This window comes from Trichosurus vulpecula, chromosome 8, assembly GCF_011100635.1.
Source record: "Trichosurus vulpecula isolate mTriVul1 chromosome 8, mTriVul1.pri, whole genome shotgun sequence".
Lineage (NCBI taxonomy): Eukaryota > Metazoa > Chordata > Mammalia > Diprotodontia > Phalangeridae > Trichosurus > Trichosurus vulpecula.
Window position 1 is genome coordinate 53,175,598 of NC_050580.1, and position 18,932 is coordinate 53,194,529.

The 18,932-nt window shown below is 48.3% G+C and overlaps 1 protein-coding gene across 1 annotated transcript in view; it reads left to right on the forward strand.

Moving 5' to 3' along the window:
• Positions 1-18,932, forward strand: part of UNC5B (unc-5 netrin receptor B) — a 78,156-nt gene that overhangs the window by 13,852 nt on the left and 45,372 nt on the right. Inside the window, exons 5-9 of the mRNA XM_036736506.1 lie at positions 1,636-1,694; positions 1,984-2,038; positions 4,375-4,525; positions 12,993-13,138; positions 13,613-13,734. Of these exons, the coding sequence (XP_036592401.1) occupies positions 1,636-1,694; positions 1,984-2,038; positions 4,375-4,525; positions 12,993-13,138; positions 13,613-13,734 (533 nt within the window). The remainder of the gene's footprint in view (positions 1-1,635; positions 1,695-1,983; positions 2,039-4,374; positions 4,526-12,992; positions 13,139-13,612; positions 13,735-18,932) is intronic.

Sequence of the window (18,932 nt, forward strand, 5' to 3'; positions counted from 1 at the left end):
CAGTGGGTCAGGTAGAACACAAATACTATAAGCAAGGAATTTCCCAGGTTACACATCAATTCTCAAGTGTCCTGGTGATGAAGACTGGCCATGTTTCACATGACATGAAGGTAAGCTGAGGCTGGCAACCAGAATCAGAGTTGAAATAGTTCCATGAGAAGATAGATAGAGGGGTGGAGAACCTGCGGTCTTGAGGCCACATGTGGCCCTCTAGGTCCTCAAGTGCAGCCCTTTGATTGAATCCAAACTTGAGTCAGGAGGTCCTGGGTTCAAATCCTTTCTCAGACACTTACTAGCTATGTGACCCATGTCTTCACTTAACCCTATTTGCCTCAGTTGCCTCAGCTGTAAGATGGGGATAATCAGAGTACCCACTTCCCAGGATCTTTGCTACAAGGATCTGATTCCTAATTAGATTTCCCGTGGTTATTTCCCTAGAAGCTCCTGGCCATAGCAAATCACTGGGGGTGGGGGTGGGGAGGAAGTTAGTTCTGCTTAACTTAGTTCAGAACTAGATGGGTCAGATGATTTCTTAGTTCTGGGACTTTGTAGTTCTGTATATGCTTAGAAGAATCTGATAATCGTCCAGGGCTGGCCCCAGCCAGTGCTAGCATGGGGCAGGCTGAGCGGCTACCAGACCTGCCCTGACCCCTGACCCTGTGCTCGCCTTCTTAAGTACTTTTTCTGCTTTGACACTCTCTTCTGTTCAAGTCTAGTTTTTGTCCTCCATCCCTCAGGCAGGCTTTGAATTGACACGATCACCACCAGGGTTCTCTGCCCACTCCAAAGAATTCTCTTATCTCCCCCACCCCGAGTATCATCATTTCTTCCTTGGTATTTTCCATCTTGTTTGCATCAGTTTGCACACGGAATACAACCATTGCCTTTTTGCAGAGTGCCTGGATTGGGAAGAACTTGACTAAATTCTAAGTTTCTGATATATAGTCCGCTCTCATCTCCGACATCCAGGCCTTTGTACCGGCTGTCCCCTATGCTTACAGTGCACTCCCCCTAAGCACAGCCTCTTGGAATCCCCAGCCTCTACCACTTACCTCTTCCAAGAGGCCTTTCCTAACCTCCCTATTCCCCCCTCTCCCTCCATTATCAGCTTCCTCCATCTCCTGGGATTTAATTTGCATTGAACTTGTACATATGTTTTATACTTATTTATCTGTGTATGATGCATGTTGTTACCTTCCCATAGCAAGAGATTCCCTGAGGGCAGAGAACGTTTTGGTTTGTTTTTCTTTGCATCAGTGGGCACTTTGCACAGTGCTAGGTGTTTAATTAGTGCCCGAGTGAATGAATGAATGGATAAATGAAATCTCTCCTCTCTTCCTCCTAGCCCCTCTACAAAGAGAGCTCCCCTTTCCCCTTTTGTCTTGACTGGGAGAATAACAAAAAAAACCCAAACCAAAAACAAACAAACAAAAAGACCCCCAAACTCCCATTTTTTTAAGTTTAAAAAGGGCCTTCCTTGCAAGCACTCTGGAAGGCAGGGAATGTCTGAGTTACCACTCCCATTTTAAAGATAGAAAAACTGAGGCCCAGAGAATCCCAAAGTCACTTAGCAAGGACAAGTTTGGAACCCAAGCAGGCCTTTCTTGGTTCTAAATCAAATGTCTGTTCTGCTAGGTCCCCACGGCATGCCCCTGTGTGGGAAATCAGTGAGCCCTCCTGGCCCCTGAGGAACGGTATGAGAAGCTGTGGGACCATCCTGGGGAGTTGCCTTTTCTCCTGAGCAGCAGGAGCTGTGGGCAGGTGGGCAGGGCCCAGATCTCACCCTCTCCCTTTTCCAGCTGCCCCCAGGGCTGACGCTGCCTTTGTCTTCTAGGCCTCTTTGTTACCACTTGGGAAAAGCCTCCAAATGGTCCAGCCGGGCAGACTGAGTTGGAGAGAGGCCTTTTTTTGAGCTGAGCTCCCTTGGCTGTCTCTCTTCATGCTTCCTTTTCTGGCTTCTGACACCCCCCTTTCCCAATCCAGGTCCCCCAGAGAAGTTGGGTGCCTTTGCCCTGCCCCTCTTCATGCTGACTAAGGGGTTGGGGGCTAAGGGGGGAGGGAGGGATAAGAGGAGGTGGGGGTGAGGCCTTCTGGTGCTGGGGAAGGGGGACAGGGACCGGGACAAAGCCAGCAAGCTCTTCCTCTTTACTTAGTTAGAGGTCAGTCTTTCTTTGGAGCCTAGGATCCTTTATCTAGAGCAGAAGGGACAGAGGCCAAGTAGTCCAACCCTGGAGTTCTAGAACATTAATATTAAATAACTCTGCTTCCAGGCAACAAGATAATCTAAATTGTAGACTAGGTGACAATTGGCATTAGGAGAAGGGATTTCCTCCTCCCTATGTGTCAGGTACCTTGCAAGGCATAAAGACAAAAATGACACAATCTTTTCCCTAAAAGAGCTTATGTTTTATTGGGGGGAGGGGAGGGATGGGGAAATTAAACATATCAAAATAAAGTCATTTTTGGTGGGAGGCATTAGCTTTTAAAAAGATCCGGAAATGTCTCCTGTTGGAGGTAACCCTTGAATTGAGAACTGACAGTCAGTCAGCTAACATTTATGAGCACCTACTATGTTCTTGGCATTGTTAAGTGCTGTAAGGATACCAAGAAAGCAAAAACACTGGCCCTGTGTCCTCAAGGAGCTCAGAGCCTAATGGAGTAGACGGGGAAAATGGAGCTGTTTCTTGAAGGAAGCCTGAGGAGGCAGAAGTGCGTGAGGAAAGAGGGCATTCCAGGCAACCCTAAAATCCTGTGAACTGGAATCATTGAAATAGGAACTGGGGTGGGGTTGTTACTCTGGAGAAGAGAAGACCCAGGGCTGATATGATATGACAGGTGCTTTCACAAGGACCAGATGCCCTCAAAGTTTCTGGTACTGGGATTCTGGTGGCACAGTGGTTAGAACATTGGGCCTGGAGTCAGGAAGACCAGAGTTCAAATCTAGCCTCGGACATTTCCTAGCTCCTAGCTGTGTGACCCTGGGCAAGTCACTTAACCTCTATCTCTCTCAATTACCTCAACTGTAAAATGCCTCCCAAGGTTGTTGTGAGGATCCAGTGAGATGGTCATTGTAAAGCACCTAAATGCCTGGTGCATAGTAGGTGCTATGTAAAACTTATTCCCTTCCCTGCTTAACCATTATATCATGGACTAATTACTTCCCCTCCAACACCACGGTTTCTGTCCCAGTAAACAGGAGTTTGGCCTCTGACCTCGAAGGTCCCTTCCAACCTAACCTTTAGGCATGTAGGTAGGTAAGGTCGAGTGGATGGGGTCATAGAATGAGCATTAACCGCTTCCCAGTTATTATGGCGGCTGCCTGTCCCCAGTGGGTGCTTAGTAAATACAAGATCTGATTTGGGGGTGATGAGGATCTTGAGGCCCTGAGAATTACTGAGGGTTGTTTCTTTGCAATCATTTTGTTTTGGTCTGAGCTTCTTCCTTGATGAGGAAACGTTGTGAAATCCCAAGAAGGCTCCAGAAGATTGGGGGTGGGGGCGCTCTGTCCCTGGGAAGTTTTGAGAGACCCTTACCTTTCCCAAGACAGTGTAGGCACAGTGGTGCCTGGAGGCAGGGGGATGGCCACATTGAAATCCCCGAGGTCTTTGGCTGATGGCCGGATGCCAATCAGACTGAAAATTCTTCTCTAGCCTTCGCTGCTCCTTGTTGGTCAGAGTTTGACTAAAGGTTTCATTTTCTGAGCTTGGCTCATGTGAGTGGTAGTCTGCCCCTCAATGCAAACTTTCTTTAAAACCAGTCAAATGGCCAATCAACCAGCATTCATTTAACGCTGTGTCAAGTACTGGGGATACAAAAGAAGGCAAAAACAGCTTCTGCTCTCTAGAAGTTTACATTCTAATGAGACAGACATGTAAATAATTAAATCTATACATGATACATGCACAGTCGATAGAAGACAACCTTCAAGCAGCAATTCTTAACCTAAGGTTTATGAACATAAAAAAATCGTATAACTGTGTTTCAATGTAACGAGTTTCCTTTATAATCCTGTGCATTTAAAAACATAACTCTGGGGAGATGGTAGGCTGCATGAGACTGGCAGAGGGGCCCGGGGTACAAAAACGGCTAAGAACCCTGGCATTCAAGGGAATGGCATTGGCAGCTGGGGTGCCTGGGAAAAGCCTCCTCCAGAATGCGCCATTGGAGCCAAATCTTGAAGGAAGCCAGGGATTCTTCAGGCATGAGTCTCTGGTGTTTTGGAAAGTGCTTGTACATAGACTATCTTATCATCTTGTGAGATTTCTGGGCAGGGCAGAGTATTCTGAGCTTTAGCCAGAGGAGAGAACCAAGGACTAGAAGCCAGCTCCACTGAGGCCCAGGTTATACATGACCATATGACCCCTTTATCTCCAGCTTGGCTGTGCCCACCTGCACCCCTCCCCCTGCCCCCCCGGGGGAAGAGCAAATGCTGGCGGTCCTGTCTGTCTCGTGGTCTGTCTTTCTGTTTCTCTGCACCTCATGTGCACACCTGAGGAGGAAGCCTGGTGTGGCATTACCTAATGCTGTAAGCCAGCCCCCAGCACCAGCTTTGCCAGCTTTTAGCTCATCCCATAATCCTTGAACTTGTGCTAAAAGAAGCAGCCAGGCCAGCTGGGATAGGTACACATCTGACTTCGTGTGTGTGTGTGTGTGTGTGTGTGTGTGTGTGTGTGTGTGTGTGTGTATACACTTGATTGAAAAGAATGTTACCAATCTTCCTATCCTCTGGCCTACCAAGGGTTTGCCCACATACAAGTCCAGTACCATTAGAAGGCAAATTCCTTAAGGACAGGGAGCACAACGTAGCCCCAGCACTTAGCATAGGGTTTGACACACAGTCAGCATTTAATGTTTGTTGACTTGACTTGGCTTTTTCCCCTTTCCTGACCTCTGTACACTAAGTAGAAAGTGCTGCTGACTTGTGGGCATGTAGGTGGTGAAGTGGCTAGGGCGCTAGGCTTGGAATCAGGAAGATTCATCCAGCCTCAGACACTTACTAGCTGTGTGACACTGGGCAAGTCACTGAACCCTGTTTGCCTCAGTTTCCTCATCTGTAAAATGAGCTGGAGAAGGAAACGGCAAGCCCCTCCACTATCTTTGCCAAGAAAACCCCAAATGGCGTCATGAAGAGTCAGACACAACTGAAAATGACTGAACAACAAAATTACGTGCTAGGGATCCAAAGAAAAGCCAAAAACCACAACAAGTTCCTGCCCTCAGGTTGTTTACAGTCTAATGGGGGAGACCACATGCAGCTGTGTAGCATATGCAGCTCTGCAGCATAAAGTAGAGGGAAGGAGGGCCAGGAAAACCAGCTTCTTGCAGAAAGGGGGACTTTTAGCTAAAACATCAAGGACCCCAGATGAGAAGGAAGAGGCTTCCAGGCAGGGGAGTCAGGAAGACTGGGCCTAGTCCTGACTTCTCCACTGGTTTGCCCTGTGGCCTGAGACAGATTCTGTGACTTAGTTTCCTCGTGAGTAAGGGAAGCCATGTGAGAATTGGCTGAAGGAAGTGAGGGCGTTTAATCTGGAGAAAAGAAGATGGGTGTGGAGGAAGGGAAGGGAAGAGCATCAAGGATTCAGAGGGCTGTCGTGTAGAAGGAGGAACAGATCTGCTGTGCTGGAACCCCAGATGGCAAGACTACAACTGAGGGGGAGAAGTGACAGAAAAATGCACTACAGCTCCGCTTAGGGAAGTATTTCAGACCATTCCGAGCCTACCGGCAGGAGAGCTCACTGCCTGGTTAGGAAGCGAGCTCCCTGTCACTGGAGGGAGTCAAGCACCTCCTGGGTGACTTCTTGTTGGGGGTATTTTAGGGGGCGTTTCTGCTAAGGTGTGTGCTCAGCTCCCTGACCTCTGGGGCACCTTCCGATCCTACGTGTTTGGGAAAAGGAAGGAGCTGGCAACCTCGAACATTGCTTCAGTGGCTTCAAAGGGGAAAGGATTTCTGGGGGACCAATAGGGCAGTTTTCAATCTTTGCCTTTGCATTCCATCTCTCCCTCCCCCCCTCTCTCCATGCTTCTCTCTCTCTCTCTCTCTCTCTCTCTCTCTCTCTCTCTCTCTCTCTCTCTCTCTCTCTCTCTTTCTCTCTCCCCCTGCTCTTTGTCTCTCTTTCTTTCTCTTCCCACCCCCCTCTCTCCCCACCCCTCTCTTCCTCTCCTCTCTTCTCCCCCTCCTTCTCTTATCTCTATCCTCCTTTCTCTTTTCCTCCTCTCTTCCTCCTCCTCCTTTTCAATCGTCCTCCTCTCTTCCTCCTCCCCCTCCTCCTCCTTCTCCTCTTCCTCCTCTCTCCTCCACCTGGGTCTTCCTATCTCACTCAGACTGGAAGCACAGTGGCCACTCATGGGCCCAATGCCACTACTGATGGCCCAGAAGTTTGAGGGGCTCCTTCCCCCACCTGGGTTGTTTTGCCTCTCCTTAGGCAACCTGGTGGCCCCATTTAGCATTCCAGAGAAGCGCAGGGAGCATTCACACTCAGCAAGAATGAGTCTAGACTAAATCTGTTCTGAGGGGAGTCCCCTGTGCATCAGATAAACGGCTGGCTGGTCTCTGTTCTGAACTCTAACCCACCCACTGACCGAACCAGGGAGGAGGAGGGGCAGGAGACCAGTGAGAGGGCCCCCTTCTGTGTGGGCTGCTCCTAGGGAAGTCAGAGCAGCTTGGGCTTCAGGCTGGAGGCTCCCTGCCCAGGGCCTGGCCCCTAGGGACTCCGTGTGGCTGATGAGGGCAAGGCCCCCTCCCTGGTCCATGGTCCTGTCGATGTTGTGTGCTCCACACACGGGGAGTGACTGAAGCCAGGGGACAGCTCCTAGTACCCCAAAGGCCTATCTGTAAACAGTGTCTAAAGCAGCAGCGCTGGCCACCTCCAGCGCCTGGCACCATGAGTGACTGTACAATGCTGGCAGCCTTCAATCGTGTTTTTAAGAGTGACTGTGATAGCAGAGCTGTCCTTGTCATTGGCTACCTGGGCTGTTCGCTTACAGGGGGAGCCAAGGGAAGAGGCAGGCCCCCTTGGGCCCCATTGTCCTTCTCTTGATAAAAGGCATTCAGGAGGCTAATAAGGGGATGCGTCAGCTGGGCCAAAAAGACGGTGGGATGTCCCTGCTCCTGACCAGGCTCTGGCCCCACGGCTGCATTTACCTCGATTTGATAACGGCATTGGCACAACAGGCCTTTAAAAAAAAAGGAGATGGGAGGTGAGACTGGGGCAAGGGGAACCTATCTGATCTGTTTTCAGCTCTGGATGCATCCAGGGGTGTGTGTTTCCTATTTGGTTCATTTTCCTGGCATGTGTGTGTGTGTGTGTGTGTGTGTGTGTGTGTGTGTGTAGCATCATGGCCCTGAGCACAGATGTCAAGGTATTAATGACAATGTCATTGCCTTCCCTGGCTGGCAATATATCTGGGACACCCAAGAGTGAGGACGCAGGACTGGAAACCTCCAGAATAGTAATGAAGATGATGATGAGGAGTAGGGTGGTATGGGGGAGAGGGCCAGCCTTAGGAAAGATGGGCCTGGATCCTGCCGCTGGCACTTTCTCGCTGTGTGACCCTGAACAAGTCAATCTTCCTCCTTGAGACTCAGTTTCCTCATCTGTAAAATGAGTCCTAGCCATGCTTATAGGCCTGACCTCAAAGGGTTGTTGCGAGGTTTAAATGAGATAACAGGTGATTGTCTTAAGCTCTTAAAGCTTGTTGTCATCCTTCAGTCTTTTCAGTCGTGATCCCATTTGGGGTTCTCTTGGATCCTGGAGCGGATTGCCCTTTCCTTCTCCGGCTCATTTTATAGATGAGGAAACTGAGGCATACAGGGTTAAGTGACTTGCCCAGGGTCACACAGCTAGGAAGCGCCTGAGGCCAGAGTTGAACTCGGGTCTTCCTGACTCCAGGCCTGGTGAGCTTTATCCTCTGCAGCCTCTGGCTGCTCTATTAAAGCTTAGAATGACCCTAAGACTTGTGGGATACCCTGTAGGCACAAAGCGCTTTCCCACCTGTTAATGTTCTATGTAAAGGTCATTTATTGTGATTTCCCACTAGCTTTCTCTTGTGCTAAGCACAGTGCCCGGCACACAGTAGGTACTTACTAAATGCTTGTTGACTGGACTACAGCATGTTAAAGTTTACAAAGCTCTCTCCCAGATGCTATTTCATTGAGTCCTTACACAATTTCATAAGGGGCCCACTTGTATGATTTTTATTATTTTATATATTATATTTTATAATTACTTTTCCCATATCACAAACAAGAACACTGACGCTCAGAAAAAAGTGAATTTCTGTGGGCCACACAGCTAGGCGGTGGTCGAGTCAGGTGTTTCCGAAGTGTTCGGATTCAGGCGAACTTGGCCTAATTGGGCCTTTGTGACACAGTGGAAGGTCCCTGGACTTGGGGTCAGGAAGGCCTGTGTTCAAATACTGCTTCAAGGTACTTGCTCTGCAGGTCACCTCATCTTTGATTTCCTCAAGTATGAAATGGGGACGATAATAGCGCCTGCCTCCTGGGCTTGTTCTGAGGATCAGATGGGATATTTGTAAAGTGCTTAGAACAGTGCCTGGCACACAGTAGGCGCTTAAGCAATGCTTGTCCTTTTCTCTTCCTATTTAAGTGACCTAGACCTGTGATTTCATTGATGTAGGGAGCTTCAGGGCAGCTAGGTGGCACCATGGCTAGAGTGCCAGACCCTGGAGTCGGGAAGACCTGAGTTCAAATCCAGCCTCAGGTACTTACTAACTGCGTGACCCTGGGCAAGTCACTTAAACCTGTTTGCCTCAGTTTCCTCATCTGCAAAATGGTCTAGAGAAGGAAATGGCAAGCCACTCCAGTATCATTGCCGAGAAAACCCTAGATGGTGTCCCAAAGAGTCGGACACGAATGAAAATGACTGAACAAAGGGGCACTTCAGGTGTGGAAATTCCTTCTACTGATGCATATTGCAGCCTATCTGTAATTTATAGTACTGGAGGGTGGCCTGGGACACTGAGGGGTCAGGTGACAGTTCCTCTGTGTCCTAGCCAGGACTGGAATCCAGGTTTCTCTGACTCTAAAGTCAGCCCTCCAACCCCTCTGCCAGAGCTGCCTCTCATGTTACCAACTGCAACCTCAGGCAAGTGGCTGAATTCCCCTGGGAGGCTGTTTCCACATGTAGAATAGCTGCCCTTTGTTTACCTCAAGGGCAGGGCAGGGACCAGGGGTAGGCAAGGAGGCTGTTGCCTAGGGCACGACAGGTGCAACATGGGACATTTTTAGTATTATTTTAAATATATATATATATGTATATATATATATATATATATATATATATATATATATATATATATATATATATATAAAACTATATGCATTTTTCATGCTGGAACATTCTGCTCTCCACAATATGATGATATTTCAATTCACTTCAACACTTATTAAAAGCCAACTGTATACAAGGTTGTGCTAGGTTCTGCTGGTCCAAAGATTTTTTTTTTTAAATCACTCTTTTTAAGAAACTTACAGTCCAGGAGAAGGACTCTGCCATAGCGATATGATGCTTGCCGGAGAATGACAAAAGCAAAGGGACAGACCCAGAGATCTCTTCGGATGTTTACCATCAGGGCACAGATTTACAGCTGGAAGGGACCATCCCCTCAATTGCCAGATAAGGAAGCGGAAACAGTATTAAGTGACTTCCCTAGAGACACCCAGCTGGTAAGTGTCTGAGGCAGGGACTTCTGATGCTAAGCCTGACGCTGCTCCCCACTGTCCTGGCTAGAGATCTCCACCAGCTGGGCAGATCAGTTATCCTCAACCAGCCACCAAGCATTTATTGAGTACCTACTGTTTGCCAGGCACTGTACTAAGTGCCGGGGAATGCAGAAAAAACCCCCAGTCTCTGCCCTTAGGGAGTTCATGAGGTCGACAATAAGTAAAGAACTGTGTACGAACGAGATATATGTAGGATAGATTGGAAATAAGCAGCAGAGGGAAGGGATTAAGGGGACTCAGGAAAGGCTTCTTGTATGTGGTACGTTTTTGTTTTGTTTGGCTGTTTTGGGAGGCAGCTGGGGTTAAGTGATTTGCCCAGGACCACATAGCTAGTAGGTGTCTGAGGCTGGATTTGAACTCAGGTCCTCTGGACTCTAGGGCCGGTGCTCTATCCACTGTGACACCTAGCTGTCCCAAGGGTAAGGTTTTAGCTGGGATTTGGAGGAAGCCAAAGAGGGTGAGAGATGGAGCCAAGGAGGAAGAGAATTCTAAGCATTGAGGGACAGCCCGGGGTTGGCTGATGGACTGTCTTGTTCGAGAAACAGCAACAGCGAATGAATAAGGGTAAATTATGTGGAATGCAGTGGGGAGGTGCATTAAAGCTAGATCTCAGAGCACCTAAAACGAAGCATTTTGGACTTTGTCTCCAAGGCAGTAAGAAGCTGCCAAGAGTCTTCAGACCTGAGCCGTGAGAAGATTATTTTGACAGCTGGAGAGAATGAAGAGTGGAGGCAGGGAGGCCAATTAGGAGGCTGTTGTGATAGTCTAGGTGAGAGGCAATGAGGGCCTGAGCTAGGGAGGTGGCTGTGGGAATGGAAAGAAGTGGGTGGATGTGAGAGGAAAGATCAGCAGGACTTGGCAGCTGGTTGGGCCTGGGGGAGTGAGAGAGAGGACTGAGGCAAAGATGACGCAGAAGTTTCGAGCCTGGGTGACTGGTAGGTTGGAGGTGCTGTAGACAGAATGACAAGTGTGTTCGGGGGGCAGTTTGGCACCTGTGGAGTGGGAGGTTCAAGTAGGGACATCCATACGAAGCTGGCCCTTAGGCAGCTGAAGATAGAGCTTTGGGGACTGGGCAAGATCAGAGATGGAGGTTTGCACATTGTCCTGGAGGAGTGGTTGGCCGTTCAAGCTGGGGGCCAAGGAAGGAAATACAGAGAGGGGGAAGGAAAGAACCCTGAAGCCAGTCCCCCAGGTAACACACTGTAGGGTTGATCCAGATAGTGGTGCCTGGAACTCTTCAGAAGCACATAAAAGACCCCTGGAAACAGCTCATTGACTGTACAATTGAATTTGGAGTCAGATGGCTTAGGTACAAATTCTGGCTCTTTACCCAGTTTTGTGACTTTGGGCGAGTCACTTTACTTGTGGGGGGACTCAGTTTCCTTGTCTGTAAAATGAAGGGATTGGATCAGGTGATCCCAAGGTCCAATCTACTCTGAAATCTAGGATCTGATATAGGAATTTCTTTTGGTTCACGCTGTCCTTCTTTTCACCAGCTCTGAGCTATATTCCCAGGTGGGGGTTCAGGTCCCAGCCTGGACCGATGACAGTTTACACACAAGGGATGTCAGGGAGGAGAGTGTGGCCTCCCACAGTGTTGTTCTTGAAACCGTGTCGAAGGTCAAAGGACAGCAGAGGGAGGGATGGCTGACCGCCCAGGCTTAGAGCTGGAAGGGATGGGACAGAGATTATCTTCTTTGATACCTTCAATTTACCTATGAAGAAACAGGCCTGCAGATGGGGTGTATAAACCTGGAGTTCAGACCCACGGCCATTGACTCCGAATCCAATGGTTTTTCCATTGCAGAATCAGAGATAAATATGACTTGGCACAGTGGCAGGACCTGGGTTCAAATACTACCTTCAGTGCTTACTAGCTTTATGACCTTGGACAGTTCCACCTCCAGCCCCCACAAAATGGAGGTAATACCATTTGTAATACTCACCACACAGATGTGTGGCAAAGAGCACATAATAAAGGCAGCACAAAGAACTTTGCAGGATTTCAAACCTGGATAAATGTGAGTTATTCTTAACTTACCATGGAAATAACACGGTTAACCACTCGTGGCCTACTCAGAATACAAAAGAAGACACCGTAGGCAGATGTTAGAGTGGATCAGGGATGGGACGAGTCAAAAAGATTTGGTTTCGAATCTCATCTCATACGCTTACTAGCTGCATGACCTTGGGCAAGTCACTTGCTTTTGGCCTTGGTTTTCTCATCTGTAAAGTGAGGGAGTTGGCTATGAGTTCTCAATCTATGATACTGTGACATCCAGGGAGGGATGTGTGTGTGTGTGTGTGTGTGTATGCATGTGTGGGCGCATGCATGAGCGTACACGTATACATGTTCCCATGCACATTTAGCGGGATGGAAATGTACGAGACAGAAAGGATGCGGTCTTTGACTAGGGGAAGTCCAGTGATGAGATCCAGAAGGACAAACTCATGGGCACAGGGAGATATCATCTCAGTTGAACATGCCTTATCTCCACCGCCTGTGAGACACATTCTACAATAGCAAACAACATTACAATAATTTGCACAGGGCGAGAGGTAGGGCGACTCCAGCTCTGAGGCCTGACTTTGTTCCTCGCAACCTTCCAGAGTCCTCAGGGATGCTGCTGGAACATGCGTATTGCTTTGCCCTTCCCCTGTCCCCTGGATCAGAGATAACTTTCTCTGATGCTGAGTCCTCCAGCTTAGCCTGGTCCTGAGGATGTGAATTAGCTGCCTGGGCACCAAGGATGGCTCCATGGGGGATTTGCCATGGCATATCAGCTGGCGGCCCTGTGACAGTGATGGCAATGGGACTTCTCCCTACCCCACCCCCTTAAACCTCTGACCTTAGACACTTAGCAGCTGTGTGACCCTGGACAAGTCACTTAATCCTGTTTGCCTCATCTCCGTGAGTTCAAATGTGGACTCAGATACTTATGAGCTGTGTGACCCTGGGCAAGTCACTTAACCCAGTTTGCCTCAGTTTCCTCATCTGTAAAATGAGCTGGAGAAGGAAATGGCGAACCACTCTAGTATCTCTGCCAAGAAAACCATGTGGACAGTATTGGCGTGCTATGGTCCACAAGGTCATGAACAGTCAGACACCACAACACAAAATGCCACAAATGGGACAAGATGACCTCTTGGGTCCCTTAGAGCTCCAGCATCCTGGGATGGCCTTGCTCTTTGAGTGAGGGCCTGCTTTTGTTCCACCGTTGACCCCCTGCCCTTTTGCTTGCTCTTTTAGGACCTGTCAGGTGGAGAGGGGAGGCAAGATTCTTTGCCCCCTTCTGCAAACCTGGCTGCCAGGGCCCATATCTTGGGGAAGCTGGCTGTAGGGCACTTCCCGTCCACATGGCAGAGGGCACCAACAGTGGCGACTGGGGAAGACTGGTATGGGAAAATGGCTTCCACAGGGGGCCCTGAATCACTTCATGCCCCAAGGCCCCACCAGCCCCCCATTCGTCATTAGGAGCGGCCATTGTGACGTTCTCTGAGGGGAGCCAGGCCAGGGCCCTTCTGTCCCCTCCAGGCGCTGGGAGCTGGGGCCAGATGGAAAAAAGCCTTTTTGTCTGGGGCGGGGGGTCTTTCAGTGTGGGGTTTGTGTGTTTTTTAAACATCATAACAAATGGGTTTTGCTCCCCTCCGCCCTCCCCACGTCCCACTGAGAGCATTAGCTAAGCAGAGAGAATGGAAGAGATTTTCCATGCAGTGGGTGGTCAAGTCTGGCTGGAATTAGCTAGTGTTCAGGGGGCAGAGACGGTGTGTGAAAGGCCGTTGTGATGGCCTGTGATGAATGCGCCCAGCGTGGTATGTTTCTCTCTCCCCACCTCCCGTCTGCTTGCCTCCCATTGTCCCTGCCTGCAGCCCCCCGCTCCCCGCTGGCACCAACTTGAGCGACCTGCCTCAGAGATGGTCTCACAACTGTGTCCAGCTGCGGGCACTGTTTCTGTGGCTTTCGGCTGCCCCCCCTCTGTGTGCCATCACAGGTTGGCAGAGTTAGAACTGAAAGGGACCATTTAGTCTAACCCCATCAGGAAACTGAGGCCTACATATGTTAAGTAGCTTAGACGGGTCCTAAGTGGCAGCTCTGGGCTCTTCTCCCTCCAAATCCTAGTCTTTTCCCACTGTCCTTTCCTCCCTCCACCCTGCCATGTCTGGACTGTTGTCTTCCTGTCCCACCACTGCCTCAGGAGAAGTCACTATATCATAGCCTCATGGGCCATTGCGGGGTCACATCCTAGCCTCAGTTGGCCCCACAGGCCTACCCCTAGAGCAACAACAGTTTGATTCATAGGATTTAGACATAGAACCTTAGAGGTCACTGAGTCCCACCCACACCCTCTCATTTTGCAGATATGGCCAATAAGTGTCTGAGCTGGGATTTGATGACGCTGGGTTCAAGGCTCCATCCCCTGTTCCAGTGTGTTGTACGGTGTTCCCCTAACTTGTACTGAAGCTTCCATCTCACTGCCTTGTGGAATGCCGAGTGTATTTGGGGAGAAAGCAGCAGGCTTCATCAGTTAGTTCCATTAGAGAGCACTGAGAAAACTCTCAGTTGTTTATCTGCCTCTGGTAACCCAATGGGTTCCATCTTGGCTACTCCTACTTCTTCCCCAAAGGCTGGTTTCTGGGATTGTTCTCAGAAGGGCCCCTGAGAACACCTGGGCTCTTATGGAGGCAGCAAGGAGGTTATGGAAAGGATGCTGGAGTAGGAGTTAGGATACCTGGCTTCTGGTCCTTTCTGGGCCACCAGGTTCTTTGTGTGACTTTGTCACTCTCCTTCCCTGACTCAGCTAGGATGTCTGACCAGATAGAGGGCTGGAGGGCATTCAGAGGTAATCTCTGGCAACCCCCTCAATTGTGCAGAGGCCCAGAGAGGTTATGACTTTCCCACTTCTAAATTCCCTTAGCACAGTGCCTGGCACATTGTAGGTACTTACCAAATTTATTGGATTTCCCAAAGTCAGTAAATGGTAGATGCAGGCCTTCTGACTCCAGATCCTGTGCTAATTTTTCAGTGAGCCGTGGTAAAATTTAAGTTCCCTGGAGGTAGGGGCGATCTCATTTTAATGTTTGTATTCCCAGCACCTGACATGATACCTGGCATTTAGTAGGTGCTTGTTGCTTTGTTGAGTAAGGTCTCTTCCTGTTCCAAGCCTGTAGAATCTTTGACTCTATGAATTTAGGAACCATCTGCTCCTTTCCCTGGCTTCTTGGGAAGGATCCAAAGCCAGGTTCATAGCCCGGTAACCCCACTGTCCATTCCCACAGTGTCCTGGGGCCTGATGGCATTACTGCAGCTCATGTACCTGGGAATGCATTGTCTAGTGGTGTGGTTATGGGAAATCCACACTGCTTCAGAAATATGGGCTCAAGCAGGATGCCCCCATTACGCTAGACAGTCAAAACTGTCCTCCTTACTTCTCCCTTCCTGGGAGTCAGATCCACCTCCCTCTTGCATAACAGTATTCATAATTTCATAGTTTAATACATTTAGAACTAGAAGAAAGATCATAGATTTTCTAGTTCAACCTCCTCAACTTTATTTTTTCAGTTACATGTTTTTAAATTAAATTTCATTTTTTCCCTAATTGTCAAGCATTTGTTTTTTCTCCTTTTCCTCCTTCCTCCCCCACCTCCAGCCTACTAGGGTGGGAAGGGAAAGAAAAACAAAACTGTTGTGATAAATAAGAACATAAGCAAGCAAAACAAATTCCCGTGTTGACCACATCCAAAAATGTGTGTAGCTTATTCTGCATTCTGAGTCCATTACTTCTCAGGTAGGAGGTGGGAGCCTTCCTCCTCCTTGGCCCCCCAGAATCATGGCTAATCATTGCATTGATCGGAATTCTTAAGTCTTTGAAAGCTGTTTGTTTTTATAAAGTTATTATAGTATAAATTATTCTCCTGGTTCTGCTTATTTCATTCTGCATCAGTTCATACAAGTCTTCCCAGGTTTCTCTGAAACCACCTCTTTTATCAGTACAGTAATGGCTCCTTTACATTCCATTTTCATTCCTAAACCTAATTGATTTAGCCTTTCACCAAGTGATGGGCAAATGCCACCCTTTCCTTAGTGTCCAATTCTTTACCATTACAAAAAAAGAACAACTAGAAATACTTTTGTACCTGTAGGCCCTTTTCCCCCTTCCTTGGATCTCTTAGGGGTCTAGGTCTAGTCAAAGTGTCACTGCACTGAAGGATATGCATTTCCTCAGAGCTCCTCCACATGGATCATTGTCCTATTCTTTGTGTGTGTGAACTTTGCCAATGTGATAAGCATAAGGTGGAACTTTGTGATTGCTTTAATTTGCGTTTCTCAAATTGTTAATCATTTGGAGAATTTTTAATATAGCTGTAGATACTTGGATTTCTCCTCTTGAGAACCGCCCGTGCACCTCTCCACCATGGATTTGTCAGCTGACAAATTGCTCTTACCATTATCAATTTGCAATCAGCTCCTTATGTAACTTGACAAGGAGACTTTGAATCCCTGGATTCCACGGGTGAAGAAAGAGAGGCCAGAAAGTGAGATTTGAATCCAGGACCTCTGACTCTGAACACTCTTCTCTACTCTATCCTGTGGACTAATGGCATTCTCAGTTACAGCTTTTACAACACTATGCCCCTCCACCCCTGCTTCGATCTCCAGTGAATCTAAGAACATCGGAAATATCCTACCCATGGCCCATGCAGCGTAGGACTCTGGGTTCTAATCCAGTTTAGACGCATGCTGGCTGTGTGATCCTGGGCAGATGACTTAATCTTTCTGAGCCTCAGTTCCCTCATCTGTCAAATGGGGACAATGGTAGCGCCTACCTCCCCGAGTTGGGGGGAACAAGTGAGATAATGTAGATAATGTACTTGTAAAACTTAAAATGCTGTATAAATGTAAATTTTATATTTGTATTTCATGAAGGCACGAAGGGGGCTGTTTTGGCATGGAACGGGGTGGCCTCCCTGGCATGAACTTCAAAAGTGGAGAAAACAACGCTACCTTCAATCAATAGCTCTTTATGACTCTCCCACCCTGGAATATAGTAGTGGTAGTAGTAGTGGTAGTAGTAATAGTAGTAGTAATAGTAGTAGTAGTAATACTTATGATGACCTAAAGCTTTCTTGAATTGTATTTTCAGCCTCCTTGGGGCAACAAGTCTGTAAGTAAATTCTATACTTATGTATAGTATATAATATATGCATAGGCACTTACACATGGTATATATGTGCATATATAATATACTATATGTATACTGTATACATATATATGCTATATGTGTATAGTATATATAATATCTATAGTAAAAATCCTATTATTTATCCTGAAACTGCTGCTTTCAAGGTCCTATTTCTGGAATCCTAGATCTCGCGAATAAGTCAGGTTGCTGTCTTTTTTTCCAGTAGAAGGAAACTCCTTGGAAAAGATAATAGCCTCTCTTTCCCTCTCTCTCTCTCTCTCTGTCTCTCTCTCTCTCTCCCCTCCTCTTTTTCCATATGTGTGTGTGTGTGTGTGTGTGTGTGTGTGTGTGTGTATCCTTTATATAGAATAGCCTATGTATCTGTATCTATATCTGTCTGGTTTAACCCTTGGAAAGGAGAATTTTATATACATGCATACATATATACACACACATGTACACACACACATCTATGTCCTTTTTTTGGATAGCAAATAAACCGACCAGGTTCCCTTTCTTTCCTCCTAAATCTCGCTCCTTATTCTGGGGACTTGGGAGAGTCAGGCTCAGTCCAAGGAGTCTCCAGATCCTTTGATCCAATTCAAGAAGAGATAAATTGACTGGTCCAGGGTCTCACAGCTGGGAAGTAGCCAAACCATGACTCAAACACAAGCTTCCTGCCGCCTAGGCCAGTATTCTTTAAAACACCCGGAGTTAGCTCCCCAATAACAAGTCAGGCATGTTCCTTGCTGACCTGAGAGCCAAGCGCTGCGGTGGAGGGTGTAGCCCTAACCCTTCTGCCCTCAAGCAAGCGTGGCAGGGAGCCCACTGGCAGCAAGCATCTCTTCTTCCTTCCTCTCCTGACCCGCCCGTGCTCAGTGTTGACGATAGAGAGGAGGGATAGCCCCAGTAGAATAGGAATGGGGAGCCCACGGCGCCTTCTGAGGCTCCAGCTCTTCACGAGACCCATGGCCAAGACCGGCGGGCCTCACTCCAAGTACCTCACTGTAACTCACAAAATTTACGTTAATCATAACAGCAAACACCTAGACGGCTCTTTACACGTCATATCAAAGTGCTTTTGTTATCCCGACTTCACAGAAGAGGAAACCGAGGTCGAGAGGCTAACTGAGAGGCCCAGAGTCACCCAACTAGCCGGTACCCGACCTAAGGGAACAAGCACCATGAAGTGCCCAATACCGGCCAGGCGCTGTGCTAAGCGCTCTGCAAATATGATCTCATTCGAGACTCACGACAACCCTGGGAGGCAGGTGCTATGATTGCTCCCATCTTTCAGCTGAGAAAATTGAAGCAAAGCGGGGGGGTGACTTGCCCAGGGTCACACGGCTAGGAAGTGTCCAAGGCTGTGTCTGAACTGGGATCTTCCTAGCTCCAGGCCCAGGGCTTCCTCCCCTGTGCGGTGGAACCAGGACACACTCAGGTCTTCCCGACTCTAGGTCTGGAGTCATTGTACCAAATCCACCGCACTGAATGGCTAATTCTGTGCCATAGATCGGGGGTGGGGAACCTGCCACAGATAAATTGGGTCTGGCTGCTCACTCGGCAGAAAGATTTTTTCCCAGTGCCCAAAGAACTCCCCACAGGGTTCCTTTCATCCTCGGCTCCCCCGCTGCATTTCCAATAGGATTTGATTTACCAAACTTCTATTTACCCAGAACTTTTCAAGAACACGTCTTTATGTAAAGGGAGGGAACTTCCTTTCTATTGACGGCCACTGACCCATAGACAAAACCCAGCCAAGGTTCAGATGCGGGCAGAGCCCGAGCCTCATCGGCTTGAGGTCAGCTTTGCTGTTGTCTTTCAGAAAAAGGAGAGTGGGAAAGGATCAGGCTTTTTAAATTAAGAAGGGGCAACACAAACAGGACGAACTACAAGGAATAAGTGAACGTGCTTCCCCTTTTGTTCTAGGGAAGAGTCCTTTAAAAGAGGGAGATATGCCCGAAACACACACATAGAGGGAGCTGGGGAGGCCATGTAGGCAAGTCATG